Genomic DNA, 24948 nt, shown 5'->3' on the forward strand with positions numbered 1-24948 from the left:
GTTTTGAAGGTAGCCCAGCTCTAGCAGGAAGGGTTGAGGCTGCCTATTCCAGCCCCAGAGCCAATTCTCAGGACACCTCCTGCTACAATGCCAAGTGCAGGCTTAAAGTCAAGCCCCATTGTGTACCCACCTCCCCGTTTTTCTTAACTGTGTGCTCTGTTTACTGTTGTGTGTAAGTAGTTTCCCCTCAATTCATGGCAAGTAGGATCTCTGTGTGCCTCCTAAAAAAACAGACGTGTTCCTTCAAGAGGGGGTTCTGCACCACCAGAATCAGAGGAGGGTGCTTTCTTCCATCTAGGAGGAAGGAGCAGCACCTCTCTGATCAAGTTTCCTGTTTGCTGACTTGGGCTGTAGCATTGTGTGTGCACTGACTGGTAGAAACCCCATTCAGGCTTACGTCCTCCAGGGTCCTCTCAGTTTCAGGAAAGAGYGTGTCATGTCTAAATCCATTGCTGGATGGGACCAGAAAGAACCTGACTATAGGAACACATGTAAAAACAATACTATAGAATCGTAGAATTTTTTAGGTTGGAAAAGACAACTTTAAGATTGTCAAATCCAACCATTAACACTGCACTGCCAACTCCATCACAAAACCATGTCCCTAAGTGCCACAACTTCACATCTTYTAAATGTGTCCAAAGATGGTGACTCAGCCACTTACTTGCCTGGGCGGCCTGTTCCAGTGCTTGGCCACCCTTGCAGTGAAGAMGTTTTCCCTAATATCCAGTCTGAATTCTTCCCCTGGTGGAACTTGAGACCATTTCCTCTCATTCTGTTGCCYGTTGCCAGGGARAAGAGGCTGACCCCCAACKGACTGTGACCTCCTTTCAGRCAGYTGTAGACAGTCATAAGGTCTTCTCTCAGTCTACCTTYGTTCAGACTAAACAATGCCACCTCTTGCAGCCACTTCACATAGGACTTGCATCTTTGGCTGAATAGAGTATTTTGAAGATCTTCCAAGCAAAACACTGCTRCATGCTTCAAACAGCCTCAGCACCACAGGACTCTGAGTGGAGGTCTATAGACAAGTGTCCAATGCAGGACACTTTTCCGGGTGCTGAGAGGCAGTGCATTGTGCTGCTAGAGCACCCCTGACCAGTCAGTGGTGTCCTGAGTGGATCTGAGGTGCAGGTGGGAATTAGCACAAGCCAGCAATGAGCAGCTTACACATGCCAGCTCTGCTTGGGAGGTTAGGAGACTTCACTGATGGAGCTGCAGGTCAGTCYGGGCATGGCTAGCTCAGTAGTGCAGACCTACCCTGAATGAGCAGAAATTTCTCCTTTTTCTGGGAGCTGGGAGTTGTGTCAGGGTGCCTTTTGCTGCAAAAGGAGCACACCTGCCTGTGTTGTGGGTGTGAGCTGGCTGGCTGAAGCAGCACCAGCAGGGACAGTAAAGCTGCCACTGCCTGGTGTCCCTGGGTGGATGGCCCACAGTGGTGTCTGCAGGGCTGCAAACAGACAGAAACCCAGCTCAGAGCACTCTGTGCTCTTTGTGACACTGGCCACTGGGAAGGGGGTCAGGGTAGCTTGAAGAATGCCAGTCCTACCAGTTTGCAGTGCAAGGTCTGTGATGTGGTGGGTTTGAAAAACTTGATATTTGTGGATGAATTAAAGCAGGTACATAGTTCCTCAGTGCTTTGCATGACCAGCATTGAAAAGTTTATGTTATGGGCAAGGACTTCTGAAAATGAATTTCCCAAATTCCTGTATTGTTTCACTTCAATGTGAAACAAGAGTTAGTTCTACTCTTGGCATTTTTTTCCCCAGACAAATTGCTCTATGTACTYGCTCGTCACATTTCAAACACTTGGCGTGATCAGGCAGCAGTGGGACTTAGTCACAGATAGATAATGAAATACTGATTTCTTCTCTTCTTTAAATATAACCTGTAAAATTACTTCTGAAGACTTGTAACAGAGTATACTCTGTGCTTCAGGTTAACAGATATCTGATATTTAAATGCATGGTAGATGTATAAAAAAATTTAGAAGTTTCTGCATGTGTTCAGCTTTCTGTGACTGCCCAGCTACTGTGGGAAGGTTTATTTTATTTTAAAAAATGTTCGGGCTGATCTCAAGGTCCTTTGAAAAATTGCATTCTAGTTTAATGTTTGCTATGAACTTCATTAAACACTTTATGTGGTCTGTGTCAATTTAGACCATTAGCATTATCATGAGCCAGTAACTTCAGGGAGAAAAAAATGGTTGTGCTTAAAAACATAAAAGCAGTTGTTAGCAAAAAGTGACTTATCAAGTGTAAACAGAATGACTTCAACAAAATGTGCGTCAYAGTACATGCAGGTCCTCATTTGCCATCTGGTATCTGTTTCATGACCCTAGCTATGGATTTATTTTGTGCTTGTGGACAAACAATTGGACAATGCTTAGAAACACAGGCTGGAATGCAGGCAAAGCTTTTGGCAATTTTTCACATGCTCTGTATCATATGGGGAAAAGCAATTCATAGAAAAGATGAATTGATCTGTAAACATTGCATCCTGATAATTCTTCCWTATAGTCATGTAATTATGATTTCTTTTACTTTCTTCAGATTTTCATTGAAGTCCAGCTAAGAGTGCAACCAACAAAATAAAGTGAAAAAGCTGGRCATCTGAAGAAGCATCCTTCTACTTGGTGAAAATGTCTCTTATTTTTTGACAACGATTAAAAGACAATGGGGTCAAACACTCTTGGAAAGGCTGCAACATTAGATGAGCTTTTGAACACTTGTATTGAAATGTTTGGTATGCTCTTTCAATATTTTATTTTGTTGTTATTGAAATTAATCTTTTAATATACGTCCTGCTGTTCTCTGGTTTAGCCAATCTTTCTCTTGGCTAAGAGCGTTTCTGTCCTGTAAAATTTTCCATGTTTCAATTTGGCCCAGAATCATGCAAACCAGAATTTTAATCACATGCATACTGGATTAAATTTTCTTAATACAGATAATGCAAAATTGTGGGTATGGCAGTTTTTAAATGCCGGCCTTTACCAAGAGAAATGTTTATATGAATTATTCAAAGAGTTATTTCTGGCATTGGCCAAAAGCACACCTGTGGTTTTGATGAGTCATTTTTTTTAAGGTTTTCCAAATCATCATGCAATAATCARCAARAATATGACCTAAGGCTCATGTAATMTTTTTACTCTTAYTAAAATGTGATGTACCAGGTCTGAGGGAAAGAAGTGATGAAAAAGACCTTGRTCCATTACACCACAAATCATTACACATATCACATTGCAGTCAAATGAGTTCATGGATGGGCTTAAATGTTTTCATTGATTCACAAAGCTACATTTAGATTCTCTTGAGATGCAGAATGGCTTTTAACTGGAATGAAGCACTAATTTCTTTTCCATGTGGAAACAAGTATCTAAAGGTGAGAGACATTGAACAATTGATGGATGGACAGACCTGCTACCAGCTGCAGTGAATGCAGTGAATCCCTTGCATTCATTTCTGTAGACCATCAAACTTGTTGTTCTAGACCTTAATTACAGAATTAGCAGAGTCTATGCACTTGCACTTGCTGTCTGTTGGCAATAGTGTCTCTTCTCATACACACACTCTCTCGGCAAGCACAGTTCATGTGTGGCTCCTRTTTCATGCATCACATCATCTGCTGTCTTCTAAAAAAAGTGACAGGGAATAATCTAACATTGCAGTTGTTGGGGAAGACTGACGGTCAGCCAGCCTGTCAGGGAATAACTGTGCAGTTTCAGTGGCCAGCCTGCCTCACACAGACAGGGGTCTTTGTGAGGCAGCTGGAGATGGGACCTTGGGCACAGATGTAGGTACTGCTTTAACTTTGAGTTCCTTGAAGCAGATCCATTTTTTAGTAATTTAACTGCCAACTTAAAGCTATAAAGCTGTAATAAAAGATGTATTGGAAGCAGTTGTATATAAATCATCTCCCCACCCTCTTGATGGGTTTTGTTCCTTATATTCCTGGCACTGTCTTTATATAAAGTTTAGSATAGTGCTGTAAATGCCCTATTTTTTAACTATGGCCTGTTACCTACATTTGGGATTTGGGTTTTTTTTTTCATCTGTTTAAATAACTGTCACTGCATTCTAGTAGTAGATACTGTTCATGGAGCATTTTTGTGCTCTGGTTTTCTTTCCTACCTCTTTGGTAGGTAATGAGCCAACATTTCCACTTTTGATCCTTTCTGTCTGACTATGCTTGAAGAATAAAAGCTTTCCTCCATTACAACGGGGTTTAACTCATTGTTTCTCTTTTGCAGATGACAAAGGAAACCAGTGCTCCAGCCATTTGCCAAGAACTTTYCTTTTAATGCATCGGTGGTATCTGCCTTCGACAGAGCTGGCTGGCAAGCTGCTGTCCACATATCCTTTCACAGAGTGCTGCAAGTTGGCATTACAGCATCCAAAGCAGATTGTTTTTCTGACTCCTTRTAAAAATGTGCCAATTAATTAGTAACAAACAGAGTTTAGAGGCGAATTTTTCTTCAGCCTAAAAGGTCAAAATTTGTGAGCTTTTTTATGCTCACATAAAGACTTTGCAGGCTTTTTCTGTATGTACAAGAACGCTGATATTGCATTAACTTTGAATAACTGCAAATATGAGGCCAAGATAACTTTTCAAGTGTATCATAGCAGGTTGGCCTTTGAATATTATGAATTATCAGTCATATCTAAGCACCTAYATGTCATTTATTCCTCTTATTATTATACTTCTTAATATGATAAGTATTATCATATTTGGTTAGCCTGGCAAGAAACCTTTCAGCAGCAAATTCAGAAGAGTAGAATAGAGGCATTTTTTATGAGGGTGGGGAGGGGGAAGTGGCAACCAGAAAATACTGTCTGTCCCCTACAATGCTGTGAAAGTAAATGAAATATCAGAGGCAAATGTGGTTATCTCTGGAGAAAAGTTTGATASTTTTTAAAATTCAGCTGGTCTGGTATCAGTCTCCAGTGAATAAAAGCATTGTGAATCAAGGCACACAAAGCTTTCTTTAGCTGACATACATATAGAGATGCCGATGGGGAGAACTGCAATGAATTCAGATTGAAAATCTGCTACTTCATGAGGTAAATGTGCTTCCGGTCCTCAAGCATTTTTGTTTTATGGTTCTGTTGATACTCTCAATGTAATATTGTTTGGGTTTTTTTACTTGGTCTCCATTGTACAGCAAACTTAATTTCTGTGTGTTGAAAACAATTAAGTTGAGCCATCCAGCTTTTAAGACACTTAACTGCACTGAGCTAAAAAGCTGACTGAAAACTTGTGCTGTTTCATCTGGCTCACAGATGTGATGCCTCTCAGAGGAAGACTAGTTCAGTGCCACACAGAGAAGAGACATTTTCTCCAGGTGTACCATAGTGTGGGAGGGGGAGAATGTCTCTGGGCTGCAGACTGCGGTTCCTGCAATCCCTACATAATTTATGACAGGAGTGTGTTAGTGATGCTGAAGTTGTTGCAGGTTGGRTGTGCTCCAAACCTTGCACCAACTGCACTGACCTTGTTTACATGGGAAGGCTTTCATGTGTTGGGCTATTCTAATGTAGGAAAATTTCCCTGTAAAGGGGAAATTTTTAAGTAAATATGACAAAACCTGCTTCACCCAAACAAGTGCTTTTTCCTCCTTCCTCTGGATGAAGTTACATCAGTGAGAAGAAAAATGAGGGGGGCTATGGAAGGCAGGACTGATAAAGCCTTTTCCACCCCCATTACACAGAGGAGGATGCTTACATGGTTTACCTGTAAGGTTACATGGCTTGCATCTGCTTTACACAGTAATCGTTGAAGAACTGCCACTCTAATTTACATTTTCATTTTCATGGAAAAGTCTTTCCTGAKCAGACAAACMRTTGGACAGGGACCGAATGCAAGTGYTCTTTGGGTGTCCTGGCAGCCTGTGTGTGGTTTTTGTGTGTGTCACCTGAGAYATCACTTYAATTTTGCTTTTAAATAGAATGCTKCTTTGTTGTGCTATTGTGAGTTAAGAAAAGAAAATTAAAAGAAAAAGTGAGCTTTGCCACTTCACTGTCACAGATAATTACAGAAGCTGAGATAGTTCACTCTCTTTGTCTAAGGAACAGTGGATCTGAAATAAGTCCTACTAAAAAAATGTGCGTAAAATACAGGCAGCCACTGATTGTTATACCTGACTCTCTGGGCTTCTCTTAACTGTCTGTGGATTTCAGATACTGGATTTTGGAATTTCCTGCGGAGTTTAACTTGGATCTTGGGCTGATTCGTTTGACTGAAGAGTTTCAAGAAGTAGCCAGCCATCTCGGATATGAAGATCACATCCATCTTATTGATATCTCAAGCATGTAAGGATGCCATGGGCTGCAATATCTTTGTGTCTGGAACAGCAGAATTCTAGTTCTGTACAAAATATAAAAATATTATGGGCCATCTTGGTCTTGAGAGTGCAAGAAAAGCACTTGCAAAATTGTTTTTAAATTTGAAGCTACTAAAAATTTGAAGTAAAGTTACACAGTAAAGAGAAGATTCCTATCTGTATGTGTTTTTCATATAAACAAGAAATAAATTCTTTTTCTGACAAAGCAAGTGCCAATTAAGTGATTAGTATTACTTTTTTTCAGTAAGTTTTCATACAGAATAACAATCAGCATAGTGATTAACATGCTGTGTAAATCTTAAATCTTCTCGGGGGAGCTTTCTTGTCCTGTCATCAGTAATCTGTTAGTTTTTTGTAATATTTTCTATGATTTAACTGGAGAATTTTCAGCATTCACATTTGTAATTGCATTGTATCAAAACGAATACAACTGTCAGTTCCTTGACAAGCTGATCACTGACATGCCTTTGCATCCCATCTGATATTGTAGATTTTCTTTTAAAATATGGCACATAAATAGCATTTGGCTGTTGCTGTTCCATTACTTCAGGGACCTGTGGACTTACAGAGAAAAAATTAATGCTTGATGTTGCTCAAGTATATTTTTGTGCTGTATCAGGATTTGTTGTGAACTGTYCTTTTATTTCCAAAGCATCTTTAATTATGGCTTCCTGTATCATGGGGAAGAATATGTTGTCCTTTTGTTGTGATAGAAACCTGCTATTTTTTATCACTTGCAGTAGTGCATCCAAAATTCAAATCTTCTGTTATTCTCCTGAACAGATGTTACTCTAAGTGATTGTCATGTGTTGGATGTCACAGACCAAAAGATTCATGGTCCTTCTATGGTCAATTTTGCACGATATGTTCCAACTCTGGGCTACTTTGACATGTACCCAAACAGAACTGAGACTTATACCTGTTCTATTGCAGTCCTTCCTATGACTGGATGAGRAGAGTTACACAGAGGAAGAAGATTTCCAAGAAAGGAAAAGCCTGCCTGCTCTTTGACCATCTGGAGCCCATTGAGCTAGCTGAACATCTCACTTTTCTGGAGCATAAATCTTTTAGGAGAATTTCTGTAAGGAGCTCACAACTTTGTCACTTGCAATTAGGAGTCTGTCTTTAAAGAGAGTTAGCATGGTTTCACATTTTATGACTTTTTTCTCAGTGTAGTAGATCTTTATACTTTCTCATATGATATACATAGCYGTGCACTTCCTTGATCTCTTTCATGATTGATGATTTTTGGCACTGAGGGAAATTCAGGCACAGTTGCTTCTTTTCACAGAGGGTTGTACAGAGACAAGAGGCAAAAGCAGATGAAAACTAAAGTTGAAGCTAAACCAAAACAAATGAGTAAGACAAATGCCAAAATAAATGCTGATTTCTGCTGGCACATATCCATTTGAAAGGCTCACATGATGTTACTGTATCGGGTCGCAAACAGAAGCAGCAAGTTCTCAAGATGACAAATGAGACTTTTTAAAAAATGTTTAGGAGCATGAGAGAAATCAAACTCCCAAACTACGGAAAATGTATGAGTTTTTTCGTTTGTTTCAAGAGAGGAAGGAAAAGAGATCAATGAGAAGCTGAGACCAGTCTAAATAGAATCACTTTTGATGTCGCTTAATAATGTTCAAAGGTTAACTACTCTAGACTTCAAACCATGGGAAAACACCCTACTGTGATCTATGCAAGGCTAACCTTAAAGAAGGAGGGAAGRACAAGAAAAAAGGCATGGATTTCTTGTTAGACTTAAGATGCATTTTAATTCCTTTGGGGATTCCAGGAAGAATATTCAAAGCTGCAAGGAATTTTCCTTCTTYTTCCTTTCTATTTCTAGCTCATCTGTTAATTCTTAAGCTTGAATTTTGCTGTCAGGGATGACTCTCTGCAATCAATGAGAGTTAATTAATCTTGTTCTTCAAGTTCACGCACTACTTGTTCTCTCAAAAATACGATAAGTCTGAATTCTGTATTTGGTTTTACCTGTTTAAAAAGATGTGGAAGAAGGAAGGGCAGCATTACTTATAACAAAAAAAAAAAAAATCTGAACACTGAAATACTGTTTATCAGCAGCTAGGAGATAAGCATCTGCTGTGTTAGAGSATATACCCTCGTATGTTTTTCTAGCAGGCAGGTTTTGATCAGCTAAGATCAAGAAACCTGTCTTGGCTGGCATTGTTAGCAACTCCCTACACAAGCTGAATTCATGTCACAAGCTACTGGAAACCTCCCTTTAAAGCACAGCTGAAAAATGTTTTTCAAACATTTAGGGAAATTTAATCTTTGGGATTCTATAAAGTACCATGCTTTGAGGGTGTCAAATAAAACTATACAGAATAAAATATGTTGAGGAAATAATGGGAAAGATAGAAGTTGCAATCATGCCCATCATGCAGGCTTCTACAGTTCCTGACACACAAGCAAGYTGTAAGTTGACATTTAAGGAAAAACAAATCAAAAGCAAAAAGCTTTTAAGGAAGAGCTGTTGTGCAGCAGGGTCTGCTGACCCTGACTCATGGTCAGTTTCTAAACAAGAAGAGCTTTAAAAAGAAAAATTGTATCAAAGTTTCCATTTSACTCTTCAGTTGTCCATCGTTGTACTGAAAACACCTTTCTTCTGTTAGTTCACAGACTACCAAAGCTATGTGATCCATGGCTGCTTGGACAACAATCCTACTTTGGAGAGATCTATTGCTTTATTTAATGGTATCTCTAAATGGGTTCAGCTCATGGTTCTCAGCAAACCCTCACCCCAGCAAAGAGCAGAAGTAATCACAAAGTTTATCAATGTTGCACAGGTAAGTCTCGCAGATGAGTCTTTTTCTTCCAGTATAAAGCAGTAATACAAATGGAGATTGCAGTAAACAAATCAGCTGATGCTCTTTGTGTTATTTACCCAGTAAACAGCCTGTTTAACATCACTGGAGGTTATTTTTTTATCTAGCAGGCATAACGGTACAATAATTTTTTTTTGTTGTATTCCAGTTGCCAACTGTCACTATTGTGTGTTTCTTCCAGAGCTAAGCTTATTTAAAAAAAAAGAAATGCTGAACTATTCTGTGCCCTGGTTTAGTGATTTCTGTTTTAGTTGTGATGGGTTGTCTCCTTAACTTGCTGTGTGTGATGCTGAATAGCCACTACTTGTATTTCATTAATTTCTAATTATTCAWTATTAATCTCTCCTGCAGAAGCTCCTTCACCTCCAGAACTTCAACACACTGATGGCAGTTGTGGGAGGTCTGAGCCACAGCTCCATCTCTCGCCTGAAAGAGACCCATTCCCATCTGTCTTCGGAAGTCACAAAGGTATGGTGGAGTCCCGATGAGTTGAGCTGAACATCACCTCTTTGAGGTCTGATGGTTCTGCAGTGCTGGTGTCTCACCAGCACAGTGCTTGGATCATGGCAGGGCATCCTAAAAGGCTCTTGGTTGCATTCCTCTCAGTGGAGCAGGATAAGCTCTCAGAGATCCTCTGCTTGATTGTCCGTGCCAGAGAGGAAATTGACACCCTGACAAGAGTTGTGCTCATTTAAAACAATTAAGGAAATGCTGTGAATGCTTTCACAGAGACTTGCTTCTCTGGCTATTTGTAGGACTGGAACGAAATGACAGAGCTGGTCTCTTCCAATGGAAACTACTGCAACTACCGCAAGGCTTTTGCTGACTGTGTTGGCTTCAAAATTCCTATTTTAGGAGTCCATTTGAAAGACTTGATTGCTGTCCATGTCATTTTTCCTGATTGGATAGATGAGAACAAAGTTAACATAGTGAAAATGCAGCAGCTTTCCGTCACCCTGAGTGAACTGGTTTCCCTGCAAACTGCTTCTCATCATTTAGAGCCCAATTTGGATTTAATTAACCTGCTAACCGTAAGTAWTGAGCGTGTTTCAATTCACTTCTGTGATTCAAATGTTGAGYGTCAGTAGGAATACTCATATCTATAAAGTTGAGTATTGTAATCCCAGCTTTGAAAAAGAAAAGGGAAAGGATGCAAAAGAGAARTAAGTTCACATGAGGTGTTAAGAAAGTCAAAGAGAGTTCTACTACTGTAGTATGCAAYGGCTGGAAGCAGCAACAGGATTGTTATAAATTACCTGTTTCAAGAATGACAGATGGAGGGCTGTATTTATGTTAGGAGAAGTAAAAACTCTGTTCTGAYTATTTGGAATGGGAGCTTATGTCTCCTGTGGAAGGACTGGGTGATATACTGACATGGACACAGAAGAGAAATTCCAGCTTGAGCATCACTCCATTCTTGCTCTCCAGTGCTTTCCATGTGACACAGCACTCTTCCTATCCAGTAAATAAAAATGTGATGGATTTATGGTAGGACTGATCAGGTACAGAGCTTTGCACTAAGGGAGCTGAAAAATACGAGCCTGATCTGGGAGCTACCACGCTGGTGGGGGAGTGCCTATGGCTTCATTGTAATGAGAACTGGGAAAGTTTGGGGGAATAAGAAAACCTTCGGCAGTGCCTTGTATGGAACAACCTGGAAACAAGGTTTGATCCTGGTTAGTGGGACAGGCAAGAGAATGCACCAGATGTTGACCAYTGCAACATTCATTTAGTTTAAATTTTGAACTATAAAGGCAGATGTTTATGATCTTGTTTTGTTTTTGTAGGGACTGAGTGTTGCTCTCTCGTGACACTCTTTCCCTTCYTGGTCATTTCTTACAAGCTTGGCTTTGAATGTGGGGAAATGGAACCTCAGGCTTTAGGGAACTGAGCAATAAAAAAAGTAAGTCCAGCATGTTAGAAATTAGATAATGTGAAGTGAGAGATGGAAGCTGAACTACTGCTACTGCTTTCATTAGCTGTTCTCTCTTCTTGGTGACTGCYTGTTTTCCTAAAGGAGCAGAAAGCTAAAGATTTTTCTAAGATCTTGCAGATCTTCAAATATTCATCATTGTATCAGCCTGAGCTCATATAGTGTATCTGTTTTTCCTTTTTTAAAAAAAAAAAATTTCTTCCGGTTTTTTTGTTTTCAGCAAAATAACGGGCATTTGATTTGTATATTTATACTTATTTCAGTGTATCATTTATCAGGGGAAGTAACTGAGTACATGATGGGTACTTTCTCACTTGTGATACACYGATGCATTCATTCATTACTCTGCTGACTTTGTTAGAGTTCAACTAATGTTCATAAAAAATGAAGTTGCATTCTGCAATGTTAATTCCAGACCTGTCAGGGGTTACCTGTTAGCATAACTCTGTGGTGGTAGCTTCATGCAATGATGGGGACAGCCTATCTAGGGCTAGGTAGACAGGTGTAGGTATCCTAAAACTTTTCCAGGGTAGTTTTGYCTTCATATTGATCACTGGAAGTGAAATTCTGGATCAAGTACATTTGATAGTGTGGGACTTTTGATTTAAAATGGTGACTTCTGGAAAGCGTAAAACCAACAATTTCTATAAAAAGTTCCTGGACCAGAATTTTGGTACATAGCATAATATGAACATTCTCATTTTTCTTCCAGTATGTGGATTTTGTCCTCATCTGTGTACATGAATACAATACTTCTTTTTCAACACTAGTTTCTTAAACAGGAATAATGGACTTACCTTGTAGGTACAATGTTTCTGTCTTTTTTTAATAAGAAAGTTGTAAATTGTTGGCTGGGTTCAGAGAAAGAGGAGAAGAAAAGACTTGCAACCCAAAGCTGACAAGAACTGACAACTAAAAATAGTTGACCTTGCTATGTGCAAATGGTCTTTCAGCAGATTTAGCCTCCCCTGCCACCTAAGTCATCCTCARTTTTGAGAGCATGAAGAATTAAGCATTCCTTCTATTGCTATGTCTTATCTCTCTAATGTCAACTGTAAAAAATTTTCCCATCTTTTCCTTATTTAAAGAAACTCCCTTTATGTGGATAAACCTGTGGAATGCTTTTCAATAGTGTGTTAAACGGCTGAACCAAATGTTTCTTCATTTCTGCTGTTTTCCCATTGAGCAGCTTCTATCTAGCCAAGCTTTKAGGGGTGTCTTGTCCTGATAATCACTGTGTAAATCTCTGGCCTGGTCTCTGTCCCTTGAACACTGCCTTTTGCACCACACCGAACAAGTGCTGACAGCCTGGCCTGTGCTTGCTTGCCAAGTAAATCACTGGGTGCTAGTCCCACAGCTTGCACAAAAGATAAAATGGATATTTCATGGGCAYGTGGGAATATGGCCTGCTTTTTCCCTTCCTCAGTGGCAGTCTTATTTGCTCTAAGGGAGCTGATGCCTTTCAAGTAGCTTGGAAATGTTGATGTGATATTTGGGGAGACTTTGGTAAGAGCCATGAAGTGAGAGCTTGGCTTGATAGCTTTGGTGAGCTGTGGGTAGTAAACTTCAGGCCATCTGCTCAAGGGGCTTACAGGCATTTTCAAGATGCTGTTGTGAGTATAGACCAGAAGGGTTCATGGGCAACAAGAGGTCTGTGGTTTCTGCTGAATGATAAACAGTTTGGAAAGTTGGTCCTCTCTTGCCTTAACTGTCTGCACACAAACTTACAAGCCTGTACCACTCCCTGGAATCCAAAACATGGAGTTTAAGAAGTAGTAAAAGAGGACCTAAGCATGAGCTAGGCAGTGCAGCAGAGAGGAGCAACAGCTCTAAAGAGATTTTTGCCATCAGAAGACTTACATTCGGTRAGGATGCTTAAGGAATTTTCTTACCTTTTAGGCAGTATTTCCACACTTTGTGTGGAACTTTGTTTTTTCACAGTGTGAATAAAAAGCCTGTGGGTAAATATTTCATCACTTTCTGTGGATTGCAAGTRGCTCTCAGTTTCTTAACTAGACCACAGTGTATTTATGTGAATTGTGCCACCATTTTTCCCCACTATTTTTAGTTCTCAACATCTATTTTTCTAACCTGTTCTGAGACTGTATGCAAACAACTGGAAAGTCCCTGTCATTTGTACAGTCTAGTGAGGAGAATGAGAACTACCTAAACAATCAAATTGAAAGTCATCCTCCCTAACTTGTGTTCAGTAAGTTCAACTTAGAAAAAAATAAAGTAAGTCATGCGTTTCTGATTGTTCCCCTACCCTTCTCAATCCCCTCCAAATTGTTCAGAAAAGAAAACAGGACAGCAAAGACAGTCAAGTTAGAATAGACTGTCACTCATGGTAAAGATTATTCTGGGAAAACTCCTATCACACTTTGTCAGAGCAAAACTGTAAATAAAATATAAAAGGAATGCTTATATAACTGCATGGTTATCATGCTTGTAATTTTTGTGCTTGAGTGCAAAACTTCTGAACAAGACAATACCATGTCTGCTGTGTGCTTACCCATTGTGCCTAATGAGGTTAAACCACTGCTTTAGATAAGGTCACCTAATTGAGGGAGGGAGAGATACAATAAATACCAATACATTTCCACTCCCAAATCCACACCCTGTTCATGTGGCCTGCTGAGAAAACTGTGCTCTTTCACAGAAACTAGACAACACCTTTTGAACCACCAATTCTGATTTCACTCCCAGTTTGATGATATCATGCACTCCAACTGTGTGCTGCTTATTTTATGCCACCAAGGAACCTCATAACACAGTCCCYCAATATCTCACCACATGAACAATATTTATTACAGCACTTGCTGATTCTGTGTTGTCTTTAGGATGGGCCCTTACCCAACCCTGTGACAGCAGCGTGCTGGCTGGGTAAAGGAACATGCAGGATCCCTTTCACTTTGCCCATAACCAAATTAAAAAGTGCAAAAATCAGCAGTGTTTCAGCCAGACAAAATGAGTAATGTAATCTCCAGACCTCTCTAAAGTCATGTGTTTGCTTTGGGCTCCTATCTTGGGAAAGGGCATGACTTTTGTSTTAATCATCGCACTAAATTCTGCCTAAAAGAAGGTGGTTCTACAGTAGCTGGTCCTGCTTGTTACTTACTTGGCTCTTCAGATTCTCTAGAAATAACTTGTGTCACAGTCATTTTGTCAGTACTAATTCTRTCTGTCTGCTCGGGAACATCCTTTTAACTCAATCTTAGCTTAACTGGGGATTTGTAAGGTGGATGATAACTTCAAATCATGTCAATTCTCCAAAGCCAGTTAATGTAGGAACTTGATCACAGGAAACATGCAAGGTTTGTTCCCTCTCATTGCAAAACATTAGCAACATTACAGTGTTGATTATTATTCTCCTTCATCACTCCAAAAGAGGMGGAATTTACTGCAGACATGCAACAGAGCAAGACCCCAGCTGCCAAAGTAAAAWCAAAGAGATTTATCCTACTTTAAGCATATTTATGTACCTTCTTTTTTTCTCAATAAATCCTCTAGGGAAAAGAATGAGAACATAAAAGAAAACTGCTTCATTTATCCAGAAACAGCTGAAAGGCAATWTGCCTTGAGAGGCAATCAGGAGCAGGCCAAGCTTGGATTGCTGTCAGAGGAGCACTTTGCTGCATCAACCATGGTGGCAAACCCAGCTTGCCTCTSCTGGGCCTCTGTCTGCCCAGGGCTTTCCAGAGAGGCGTGTGATGCACGGGGCGATCTCTGTAGAAGATCTGTGGTACTATGGCCCTTCTTGAGGAGCAAAATTTGACCAGCACACAATCCCAAGTCCTTCCAGCCCAGCTCCTCAACAATGTCTTTCCTGAAGTTTTTGTATTGACTGGGTTGTTTCTCTGAGATCTCTCATGAGCACTGAGCAGCCAGAAGAAAGTGTTTTATATGAGGGTGGTCTTTGGAGCCTCTTTGCATGGGGTCAGCACGCAGCCCCTCTTTGCTGTGGGGTCGGGATGAGGGCTGTGCCAGCCCTCGAGTGCTGAGCCTGACGTGAGCAGCAGCGTGTGCTCGCCAGCCTGGGTTAGGCTCACTCTGTGGAARCCTTCTTTCCTAGGTTTGGTACATCTCCTGAGCTCAGAGGAGCAAGATGTTGTATTTACCTTCAGATGGAGGTATATCTCTGCTTGCAAGCCTGTCATATCCAACCCAGTCTGATAAATATTACTGTTTTCCCCTCTCTCTTACACGTAGCTGTCCCTGGACCTCTACCACACTGAGGATGATATCTACAAGCTGTCACTGGTGCTGGAACCCAGGAACTCCAAATCTGTACGTCATCTTTTTTTTTTTTTAATTGGATTTGGACATATTGCTTCTTTTGTCTGCATGCAGTTGATTGCTTTTTTTAATGACATTTACTGTGTTTCCTTATTCATGTGGACATAAAGTTTTTTAGTGCTACACTTGTGTAGAAAGCACAGTCACTATTTACAGGTTTAAGTGCATATTGGGAGAARTAAATAGTGGAATACACCAGACTTTACTGTTCAGTAATTTTCAACAAAACCTCTGCAAGTCKTGGAAAACAAATTTCTGCTTTAGATATAGATATCCTTTGTAAGTTTATATAAATTATTTATTGCATGACCCGTAGCCAATTTTCTGAATACTGGTGTAGTTATATAAAACAACACCGAATTAAAATATTTGTTTAAGGCAAGGCAAATAATTAGTATTTTATAACTGTTTGCTCAGGCATAATTGCCTGTATCTTGGGCTCTCAGGCAATTCTAAACAGATGAGAATAGATATTATTCTTTGTCTGGTTATGTGCAACTACAGATAATGCTGATTCATGCATTTTTCTTTATTTTTAAAGTCAGAGGATTAAGCTGAATTTCATTTAAGTATTACTCTTTTTTTMTGCTGCCAAATGCTGAGGACTCTGCTTGCCTCTGAGCATTTCATCAGGGTATTAACATTCTTATTACCTTTCCTATCCACCTGTGATGCTCTCAGGCTGAGCCCTCTCAAGTCTGCCACCAGCAGRAGCTGAGGGTGGCTGGAAATGCTTTGCAGGGTGTGTCCAGGAGTCTGAGATGATGCATTCCAGTGCTTTTCAAAATTATGAASCATTCTTAAAAGCAAGCATGGAAGCAGAACCCTTTAATTTCCAAGTATAAGGCTTCTCTGGRGTTTGAAAGAGTTAATCACCCTTGGAGACCAGTTTGAGCACTATGTGCCTGCGCTCCCAATGGCGTGTTAGCAGCAGTGATAAGGAAACTAATGAATATTTCCACAGCCAACATTAGCTCAGCTGGAACATTTGAAATTTCATTACTGAGTCTCCAGTCCTTGTTGGATACGATTTGACCACAACAGTTGCTGTTTATTTCAGTCATTCTGGGTCCCTCATGCTCTCATTACTGCCAGCAAAGCTGAAATGTTACAGGCCTGTGCAAGGACTAATGGGTCGCTACTGTAAACGAAGGAAATTATCACATCGCTGCTTTGATCTCCAGCCCGAGCTTTAAGCAGGACAAAAGCAAGATAAACAGCCCTGTGAACTTTAACAGCACCCAGCAGTTGTGGGAGACCTCTGCATAAGGATCAATGAATAACCAGTGACATTGAGCTGTTGCAGCGCCCTGATGGGTAAAAAGCTGCAGCTGAATCTACAGAAGCCGCACTGTTGGAAGCTTACTCCTCTCTGATGGGTTGCCAAAGCACACAAGCTGTATCAGAGGAGAAAGAATCCGTAGAGTTTTTGTATGTGGAAAAATTYGTCAAAGGCAACGTGACRGCATAGTTGTATCAYTCCAGCTGCTCCTGGATATATTGTWATATGGGTACCACTCCCATGCAGGTGCACTAAGGAAGAAATGCCTCATGATGCTCCAATCATTTTCGATGCAAAAGTGGAGCTGATCTGTTAGCATGTGAGTGTGCTGTCAACAGGCACTTGAGCAAGGCTTTCCTTCTGTTAAAGCTGGGAGAGGCTCTTCAGTAGGCAGAGCAGCCAAAAAAAAAACCACTGAAAATGACCACCAGCTCTAGTGTCGCACCTCCTCGTCACAGTGTCCTGCTTTTCCATGCCCATTAGCAATCTCCCTTTTGGGAGTTTTTACTAAGACAGCCAYTGTCTAGAAGACAACTCTTGGTGCAGTTGTGCCACTGATTATGCACTTAGATMATTTTTTTGCTTTTCAGTAGAATTCGTTCCAATGTCTAAACACACAGGTGTTTGCAACATCTGGAAATGTTTTTTCAGTCTACAATGCCATTATCCCTGTGTTGGTGAAATAGATGGGAGATGCAGTCTGAATCACAAACTGCATGACCAGATACAGYGTTTCAGAACGTTTAATAAATTCAGCTTGATAGTCTCTGGACAGCTGGTTAGCACCTGTCCTCATAGGATGCATTTCAAATCCATAAATAAAATCATGRTTGTTCATTTGAGTTCATGAGTGAAACAGAGGGAACAAATACTTCCCTTTGGCTAATGGGCAGCAACATGAAATTTTCATTGCAACTTGTCAAAAAAAAAAAAAAAAAAAAAAAAAAAAAAAAAAAAATAACAAAAAAAAAAAAAAAAAAAAAAAAAAAAAAAGAGGAAGGCTCCAGTGGATTCAGTCTCTTTCTGCCACTGTGCACTCAAACCAGCAGGTGTTAAAAGCTCTCTGAGAGGTCTGGGGTAGTCTAGCACCACACTGACACTTTTAATAGGGAAGTTTTGAGTCAATGCTTTTGGCAGACAGAGCTGGATGTCCAGGTTCATAGTATTTTCTATTGAAATTAGATTCTGTTGATATAGGGATGTTTTCCTCCCAAATTAACTTGTTCACATTTGTATGGGTCAAAATCTATTGAGGACTGCTAGAAGCTGTTACAACAATTGAAAAACGGAAAGTCAAATTGGTAAAGCAACCCACTAACAAATCATTTTCTTTTCCAACCAAACACAGTAAAATGTGAACCCATGACCATTTCTTATCTTGATGTCAAAGTCTACAGTACCATTGTTACAAATAGTGACAAGTATAACAGCCTTACATGTTGAATTGTCTCCCTTTAAATTCACACCAATTTAGAGAAAGACAGATTTTTTTGCTCATCAGCTAACACAGGGGACTTCTGAGTCTGTGGACCATCTTCCTTCTGATCCAAAACGTGCTGATTTTTTTCTGCTTGACACTGCTTCACCTGCTAGATGTCCAGTGGCAGATRCAGGGAAAGGCTAATATGCCTTGAAGCATTTTTTGTGCTAACTGGTTATTTTTGAATCCTTACCTGAAACTGTATTCRGGTTTGTCCTATATTATCTACATGAAGAATCTGAGTTGCATTCCAGAGCTATTCCCAAAGCACCRTAGTGGTGCGGAGGAGTCAGACTGGGAGTTCTGTACATCCAGTGAGCTGTCAGCTACTGTTTTGTCAAGACCAAGRTGTTTTTAAAATAAGATAGTCTGTCTGGTGCTACCTGCAGAGCAAGTCAAAGGTTAGCCCTTTTCTGCTCGAGCTGCCTAGATGCATCAAGCTCTGCATCCTGGAATTGCTGAGCACAGTTCTCCCCTGCTTCTGCATCCTGCTGTCTTGCTGGTGCCCCAGAGAGCAGGAGCATGAACTTCTTCAGGCTGTGGCAGTTCCTCACATGGCTCCTGGGCAGGGTCCCTCCAGCAGGGAGTTGGGAGCAGACCGTGTTGTGGCGGAGAGTTCATCCAAGGCTTTACTGAGAAGGAGAAAAGCAGGTTTCTGGGACTGCCTGTTTCTGATGCCCACTGTGCTCACAGACCCTCCTTCCTTCCCTCTCCCTTCAAGTCTCATTGCTGTTGAACCCTCTGGAGACGTCAGTGAGGAAAGACCACTTGGGTTTGCTTCYGAGCTGCCTGGGTGCTGGCAGTGCAGCTGTAAGGTGCCACAGGGAGCCCAGCTGAAGCAGGCAGTGAGCACAAGCAGCCCTTGAGAACCTTGCCTGATGTTTTGCACAGCACATTTTTGCAGCACGGGTACTACAGTAGTTTGTGGTCGTAGCTYTGACATTTTGTTCTGATTTAAGGGGAAATTCCACTTCTTAATTCAGAGTTGAAAATCCTTGTGTTCTGATCCATCTCTCAGCAGCCTACCTCCCCGACCACCCCCAACAAGCCAGTAGTGCCACTGGAGTGGGCATCTGGAGTGGTACCAAAACCTGACCCTACAGTCATTAACAAGCACATACGAAAGCTGGTGGATGTAAGTATTTGGAATCTTATACTGCTGTAAGAGCATGATTGTAATGATTGGCATTATAATTAATTTCAAGCTTATCATGAGATTGTTGTGGTTGGGGTGAATTTCAGACATACARCAACAAATTTGAGTCATTACTGATATGTTCAGAAATATTTTATTCCTGCAATCAGCAATGGGATTAGTAAGCAGGGTTCTTGGTATAAAAGAGCAGACTTTCAGAAGCACCCAAAAACTGGCTGCTGTTTAATAGGTTTGTCTAGCAAATATAAATTCAGAGGGCAAARTTTCATTTTTTGCAGCTCTAGCCGCATAGCTCATGTCTGGTGACAGAGAGCTGAAAAGAAAGCTAYTCAGAAACAAGGTCTCACACGTTAMTAGGTCCAATGAACTTTCCTGGAAACTCTATTTCTAGTTTTCAACTTGCTGTTATTTTACTGTACAGACCATGTTACTTATGGCAAAGATAGCATTGCCTTGGTGTCATTTTTAAAATGTGGACATGAGGTCATGCCGATTTATAGCTGGGACCTTCTAGCTCCAGTTTGGAAGGTGATATGTTGTGCTAGGTAATGTAAACAACACTAACACCTCCAGATTTCTTTGAAGAGACAGAGCATTTCCCTCTGCTCTCTACAAATTAGCAAGTCTGGGAGGAACTATTGAATTCTGACCTTGTCTGTGCTACAGATCATTWATTGGGGTTATGTTGTTTAGATAACCTAAACAAAGTCTTCAGTTCTTTCGCTCAGACTTCAAATATATCTTGCAGTTTATTTTTTTTACATGCCCTTTTAGAAAAAAGTTTCATTTTTCTTTTAATGTGGCATGCTAGAAATGCACATGAGGTTCCTGAATTATTCTGTCAGTGCCATATGTGTTGATACAAATGATTCCACATCCAAACCTCTCTTTGACAGCTTGTTTAAACAGGAAGGCTGTCACAACTACTTTRTCTTTCCAGAATGTGCAGGGTGGGAGGTTACTTTTGTTCCTATGGTTGAGAGAGCTGCAGTCCCCCATTCCACAATTTTGGCCTTGTTCAGGACATATGATCTAGAGTTGGACAGGACTAAAACATGGTTTGAGTCTTTTGTGGATGCAGCTTACTAAAAGGCTCACACCACTCTGTACAGCTGTTTTCACTTTGCCAATATTTGTTATTTGCTAGCTACTTCGAGTTGTGTTTTTAGGCACTGTTTTAATTACAGAAAGTGTTGAATATTAGTTGGGTTTGCGTTTTGGGTTCTTCTTTATTATGTCATTTTGAGATTTGCCAGTCATTGGTTASAGTCATTTGATAGAAATGGGTTTCATCAGGTTCTTGTTAACACAAGGACAATACAGAGACCTTTCAGGGGTCTCAGTATATTAATTTAATGTCTTTAACAACAAAATTTTAATCTAATTAAAGGAGTCATCTCAGATAGTCATGTTGACTTTGACAGTCATGTTTTTCCCATCAGCATCACAAGGAGCTGATGGGAACACTTTGTGCATCTCTGCAAACAGGAAGACAGACTACAGCAACTCCTTAGCAGCCAAGGAGGGCCCCCATCACTATACAGGACTTTTTAAATTTGATCCTATGGCTGTTTTTCCTTAGTGATGGATTGGGGTGCATTGATGGAAGGGAATGGTTGTTAGACACAAAGTGCTCATGATTGGAGTGTCAAAATATTAGTAAGCAAATTAGATTGAAACAGTACTGTGGCAGAGCAGAGGTGACCAGATAAAGAAGAATGAAGCCAAAAGGGTCTGGAATATTCCTGGGAAAGCTGTTGTTGGGTTTTTTACTTTTTTTTATGATTAAAAAGTATACTTAATGAAGTAAAAGGGAATATGCTGTCACATGGGGCAGAATTTTAGTGACATTTCCAACAAAGAGGAAAAGTAAAGAAAGAATAATTGTGTGAAGAGGTSTGGAGGATCATTACTAGATAAATGCCGATGATAAGTTTTCTTTAAAAATTAGCCATTTTCAATGATATGCATATCAAAACACCAAGTAAAAATAAAAGGAATAAACCAGACACAGCAGAGAATCTGAATAGCTGGATAGAACAKTAAGTTACCTGTAATTATGATGTTGAAGAGGCTGGTAAAGATTCAGGATAGGCTAGATAATAGAACAATAATCTCTTTTTTTTTTCCCAGTCTGTCTTTAGGAACTATGATCATGACCATGATGGTTATATTTCTCAGGAAGACTTYGAAAGCATAGCTGCCAACTTCCCCTTTTTGGACTCATTCTGTGTGCTGGACAAAGACCAGTAAGCTTGGAGATTTCTTTGTGGTGTTTTTTTCTTTTCTTCAATTTAAAAATTCAGCAAATACAAATATTGAAGAAACAGCATCTCCCAAGTTTCTTGTGCCTGACAAGATTACCAAAGGATGAATTCTGTTATCATTTAAATTCTTATACTGTAGTTAGATCTTTAGGTCCACCCAGGTTGGAGTCTTGCTTTACCTGGTACCTTAAAAATCATTTATTAATAGCTTAATGAGGAATTCCTGCTGGGACTGAGTCAAAACCCTAGAGTACTGTGAAATTACAGTGGAGATGCTCTATCCAGACCAGGCATCAGACTGATTATACAAATGAGTTTTATACAGCACAGATGAGTGTGTGCAGCAGAGAGGCAGTAACAAATATTCTAGAAGGTAAATATAATATCAATTTCCCAGATGGGCTTGATGATTCTTGYTGTCTGGAATCTCTTTGGCTGTGCAGCCAGAGGCACAACCACTTGTTCTGTGTGAGCAGAAAGTCAGGTTCCCTCATGTAATGGCTGGGCCTGTGCTCCGGTACCATCAACAGGTGAGATAGCAAGGTTCCTGCTGTGCATTCAGTGATACTGTTCAAAGGACGACAAGAACAAAGGCTTTAAGCGTCTTTTCCTTCCAGTTCTGTCCAAGGATGTTCATTGTGTGCTGCATGCTTTCCACAATGAGAAAACCTCAAATTTTTCAGTGCCATGAGCAGTGACAGATCTACTCTACTTTTTATTTCCCTTACAGAGACGGTCTTATAAGCAAAGAAGAAATGATGGCTTACTTTCTGAGAGCTAAATCACAGTTTCAGTGTAAAATGGGACCAGGGTTTATTCATAACTTTCAGGAAATGACCTATCTTAAACCAACATTCTGCGAGCACTGTGCAGGATTTGTAAGTATGATTTTAATAATAGTATATCTTAAAAACAGCTTTTGCCCTCTAATGTATAAGGGGTGAAACAGGTTCCATACATTGCTAAAGTCTCTTGGCCAAATAATATCTCATWGCATTCAAAAGCACAAAACGTTTACTCATGTTGTAGCTGTGCTATCCAGTTTTGATTTAGAGGTTTCTGAAAACTGGCATTCATAAGAATTCCTGGTGGGGGGAAATAAAATTGCATTAGCTAAAGGATGTTAGAGACTGTATGAATGGTTTGACTTGGTTTATCTTAAGTTCTTTAATTTGGCTTGATTTCCCATGTAAACAAGCTCAAGGGAAAATAGATGTCTGGAACAGAGGATGTAGATGAGGCAAAAGCCGTTCTTTCTCAGGAAATTACACATGGCAACATAGATATGTTCCTAATTCTCTGAATGGCTGCAAGAGCCCTAATTTTTTCTCTATTGAATTAACATATCTTCTAATTTGGTAAAGCAGACAACAGTGTTTCCAGCAGTTCTGTACAATAAGAATTCTTAGAATTTATTAGTTGGGGTTTTTTTAATTTGTTTTTTCTCTTAGCCATAACTTACCAGATGTCACTTATTAGAGTGCTCTCTACATATCTGGGAAAGGATTGTTTTTGTGGACATTTGTGCTGCTTGTAAACCTTCTCTAAGTTTCCCACTTCAAACCAAATATAGTAAGGAATATAGGATTACTATGATATGAAAGTTACTTTAATGGACACACTCGGCTGAAATGAAATGTCCCCATTTAGAGAGCTAAAGCATTTAGGGCAAGGGGGCCATGTCCTCTGCGTRTGTGGGGCTCACATCACAGGCTGTAAACTCAGAGCCTGTCCCTACTCTCCAGAATAGATCTRCCTCTGCACTGGGGGTAATTTTATTCCAGATCTTTTCCACTGAGCAATGTTTCTTCACCGTTGAAAGTAACAATAACAGCTCTGCTAAGCACCAAAAGCGCCCCCTTTCAGACCAACTCTGGTGTTCCTGTCTAGTCCATGGTCCCATCTTCCACTCACTTCTTTTGAGACGTGACAGTTCTGTTCAGACACTTGAAGTCCCTGTCACAGCCTCTAGCGCTGATTAATGCCATGGGGAAGAAGGAATTCCACCTATTTCCGCCAGAGCTGCGAGAGCTGTGGAGGTGACATGGTCAGTGCTGACGTAGGAGYGCTGGTGGGCTCTGAAGCTGCCAGCTCCAGCAGACCAGGGGCAGGGACAGCCACAGCCCATTGTTCCAGCTGCCTCGGGAAGGCGTCACCGCGTTCGTGACACTGGGTGCATGTTTGGAAGGCTTCCACAGCACAGCGAGGCCCRAGGACTGCCCTGGAACCTCCTCTGCAGCGGATATTTTTCTCCTGCATCCATTTTCTAATTGGCCATTGTTAGATTTTTCACGTCTCCCTGATTACATCCAGCGCAGGAACACAAATGAGTAAGGGGTTGTACAGGAATTGGAAATAAGGTCATTTTTCCTGTCAGCTCACTGAAGTCATTGGCATTGTTCTGTGGATGAGTTGGACTGATAGGACAGGAACCAGCTACGAAATCTGCCGTGGATTTGTTCTGCATTTCAGTGCTACTCCACGGGTGGCAACCTAATTTCCAACTGATGCACCGATTCACAGTCAAAATAATGTGCACTGGGCGTGCAGTAGGATGAATTGACATGACAGCACAATGCACACAGTTATTAAAACGATACGAACTTTGAAGGTCAAGCTAAACCTAATGCCATTAAGAGCTCAAAGTTGATACACCCACGGCCAGTGGCAGTTCCGTCCCACAGCTTGAGTTGCACCACGTGGCCGRGGAGGTTACCAGCCATCCTGCTAAGCTTTGCAGTCTGAATTTGCACAGATCCTCTTACCTTGGAGCTGGCTCGAGACAGCAGCAAAGCTGTGTCGGACGCATTCAAAGCTTCAGGTCAGAATTGATGACATGACACTTCAGCTAAGCTTTCACTGCGGTGTGCACCCACAACAGCGGTGCCAAATGTAAGGGGGAGGAAGGTACCGAGATAAGGTGAGGAGCGAGGAGAAAGGTCTTCAGTGGGAAAGATAAGAGCTTAAGTGAAATAAGTAACAATCCACGTCTCTTACAGTTATAAAAGAGATCTGGGAAAATAAGTTCATTTCTGCTCTTTCAAGAGGACTGGGGTGCTCCACTGTCACTGCCTGAGCACAGCAACTGCATACTGTTCACTGTGCACTTGTGCAGCATTAGCAAGAAAAGAATAAGCAGCATGCCTGCTATGGCCCCAGCTTCCACTGTCGTCCTTTCTATTCTTTTGTTCACCATTCTTCTACCTTGTCTAATCTATTTTTGCTCTCTCCAGACCCCTGGTTTTTCCTTGCTATTTGTTTCGTGCAGCGTATGGGACGGTTTTTTTTCATGCAGCATCTTTCCATTTTGTTTATTTTAGTCTTTATTTTGTATCCTGAATGTTGTCC

The 24948-nt window shown here is 40.7% G+C and overlaps 1 protein-coding gene across 2 annotated transcripts in view; it reads left to right on the plus strand.

The window, feature by feature from the left end:
• The window catches only part of RASGRP3 (RAS guanyl releasing protein 3), a 58419-nt gene that overhangs the window by 27677 nt on the left and 5794 nt on the right, over nt 1-24948 (plus strand). The window contains exons 2-13 of one of the 2 annotated variants that reach the window (XM_057370041.1): nt 2553-2745; nt 4250-4352; nt 4998-5060; nt 6177-6308; nt 7274-7421; nt 8974-9147; nt 9538-9654; nt 9942-10217; nt 15329-15406; nt 19196-19312; nt 21467-21582; nt 22331-22478. In XM_057370041.1, the coding sequence (XP_057226024.1) occupies nt 2676-2745; nt 4250-4352; nt 4998-5060; nt 6177-6308; nt 7274-7421; nt 8974-9147; nt 9538-9654; nt 9942-10217; nt 15329-15406; nt 19196-19312; nt 21467-21582; nt 22331-22478 (1542 nt within the window). In that variant the 5' untranslated portion in view covers nt 2553-2675. Of the gene's footprint in view, nt 1-2552; nt 2746-4249; nt 4353-4780; nt 5061-6176; nt 6309-7273; nt 7422-8973; nt 9148-9537; nt 9655-9941; nt 10218-15328; nt 15407-19195; nt 19313-21466; nt 21583-22330; nt 22479-24948 lie in introns of those variants that run through there. The other variant, XM_057370035.1, reaches the window with a different exon arrangement.

The sequence above is a fragment of the Malurus melanocephalus genome, unplaced genomic scaffold, assembly GCF_030028575.1.
Source record: "Malurus melanocephalus ecotype Western Australia unplaced genomic scaffold, MMel_1.1 scaffold_5, whole genome shotgun sequence".
In the NCBI taxonomy this organism is placed as follows: Eukaryota; Metazoa; Chordata; class Aves; order Passeriformes; family Maluridae; genus Malurus; species Malurus melanocephalus.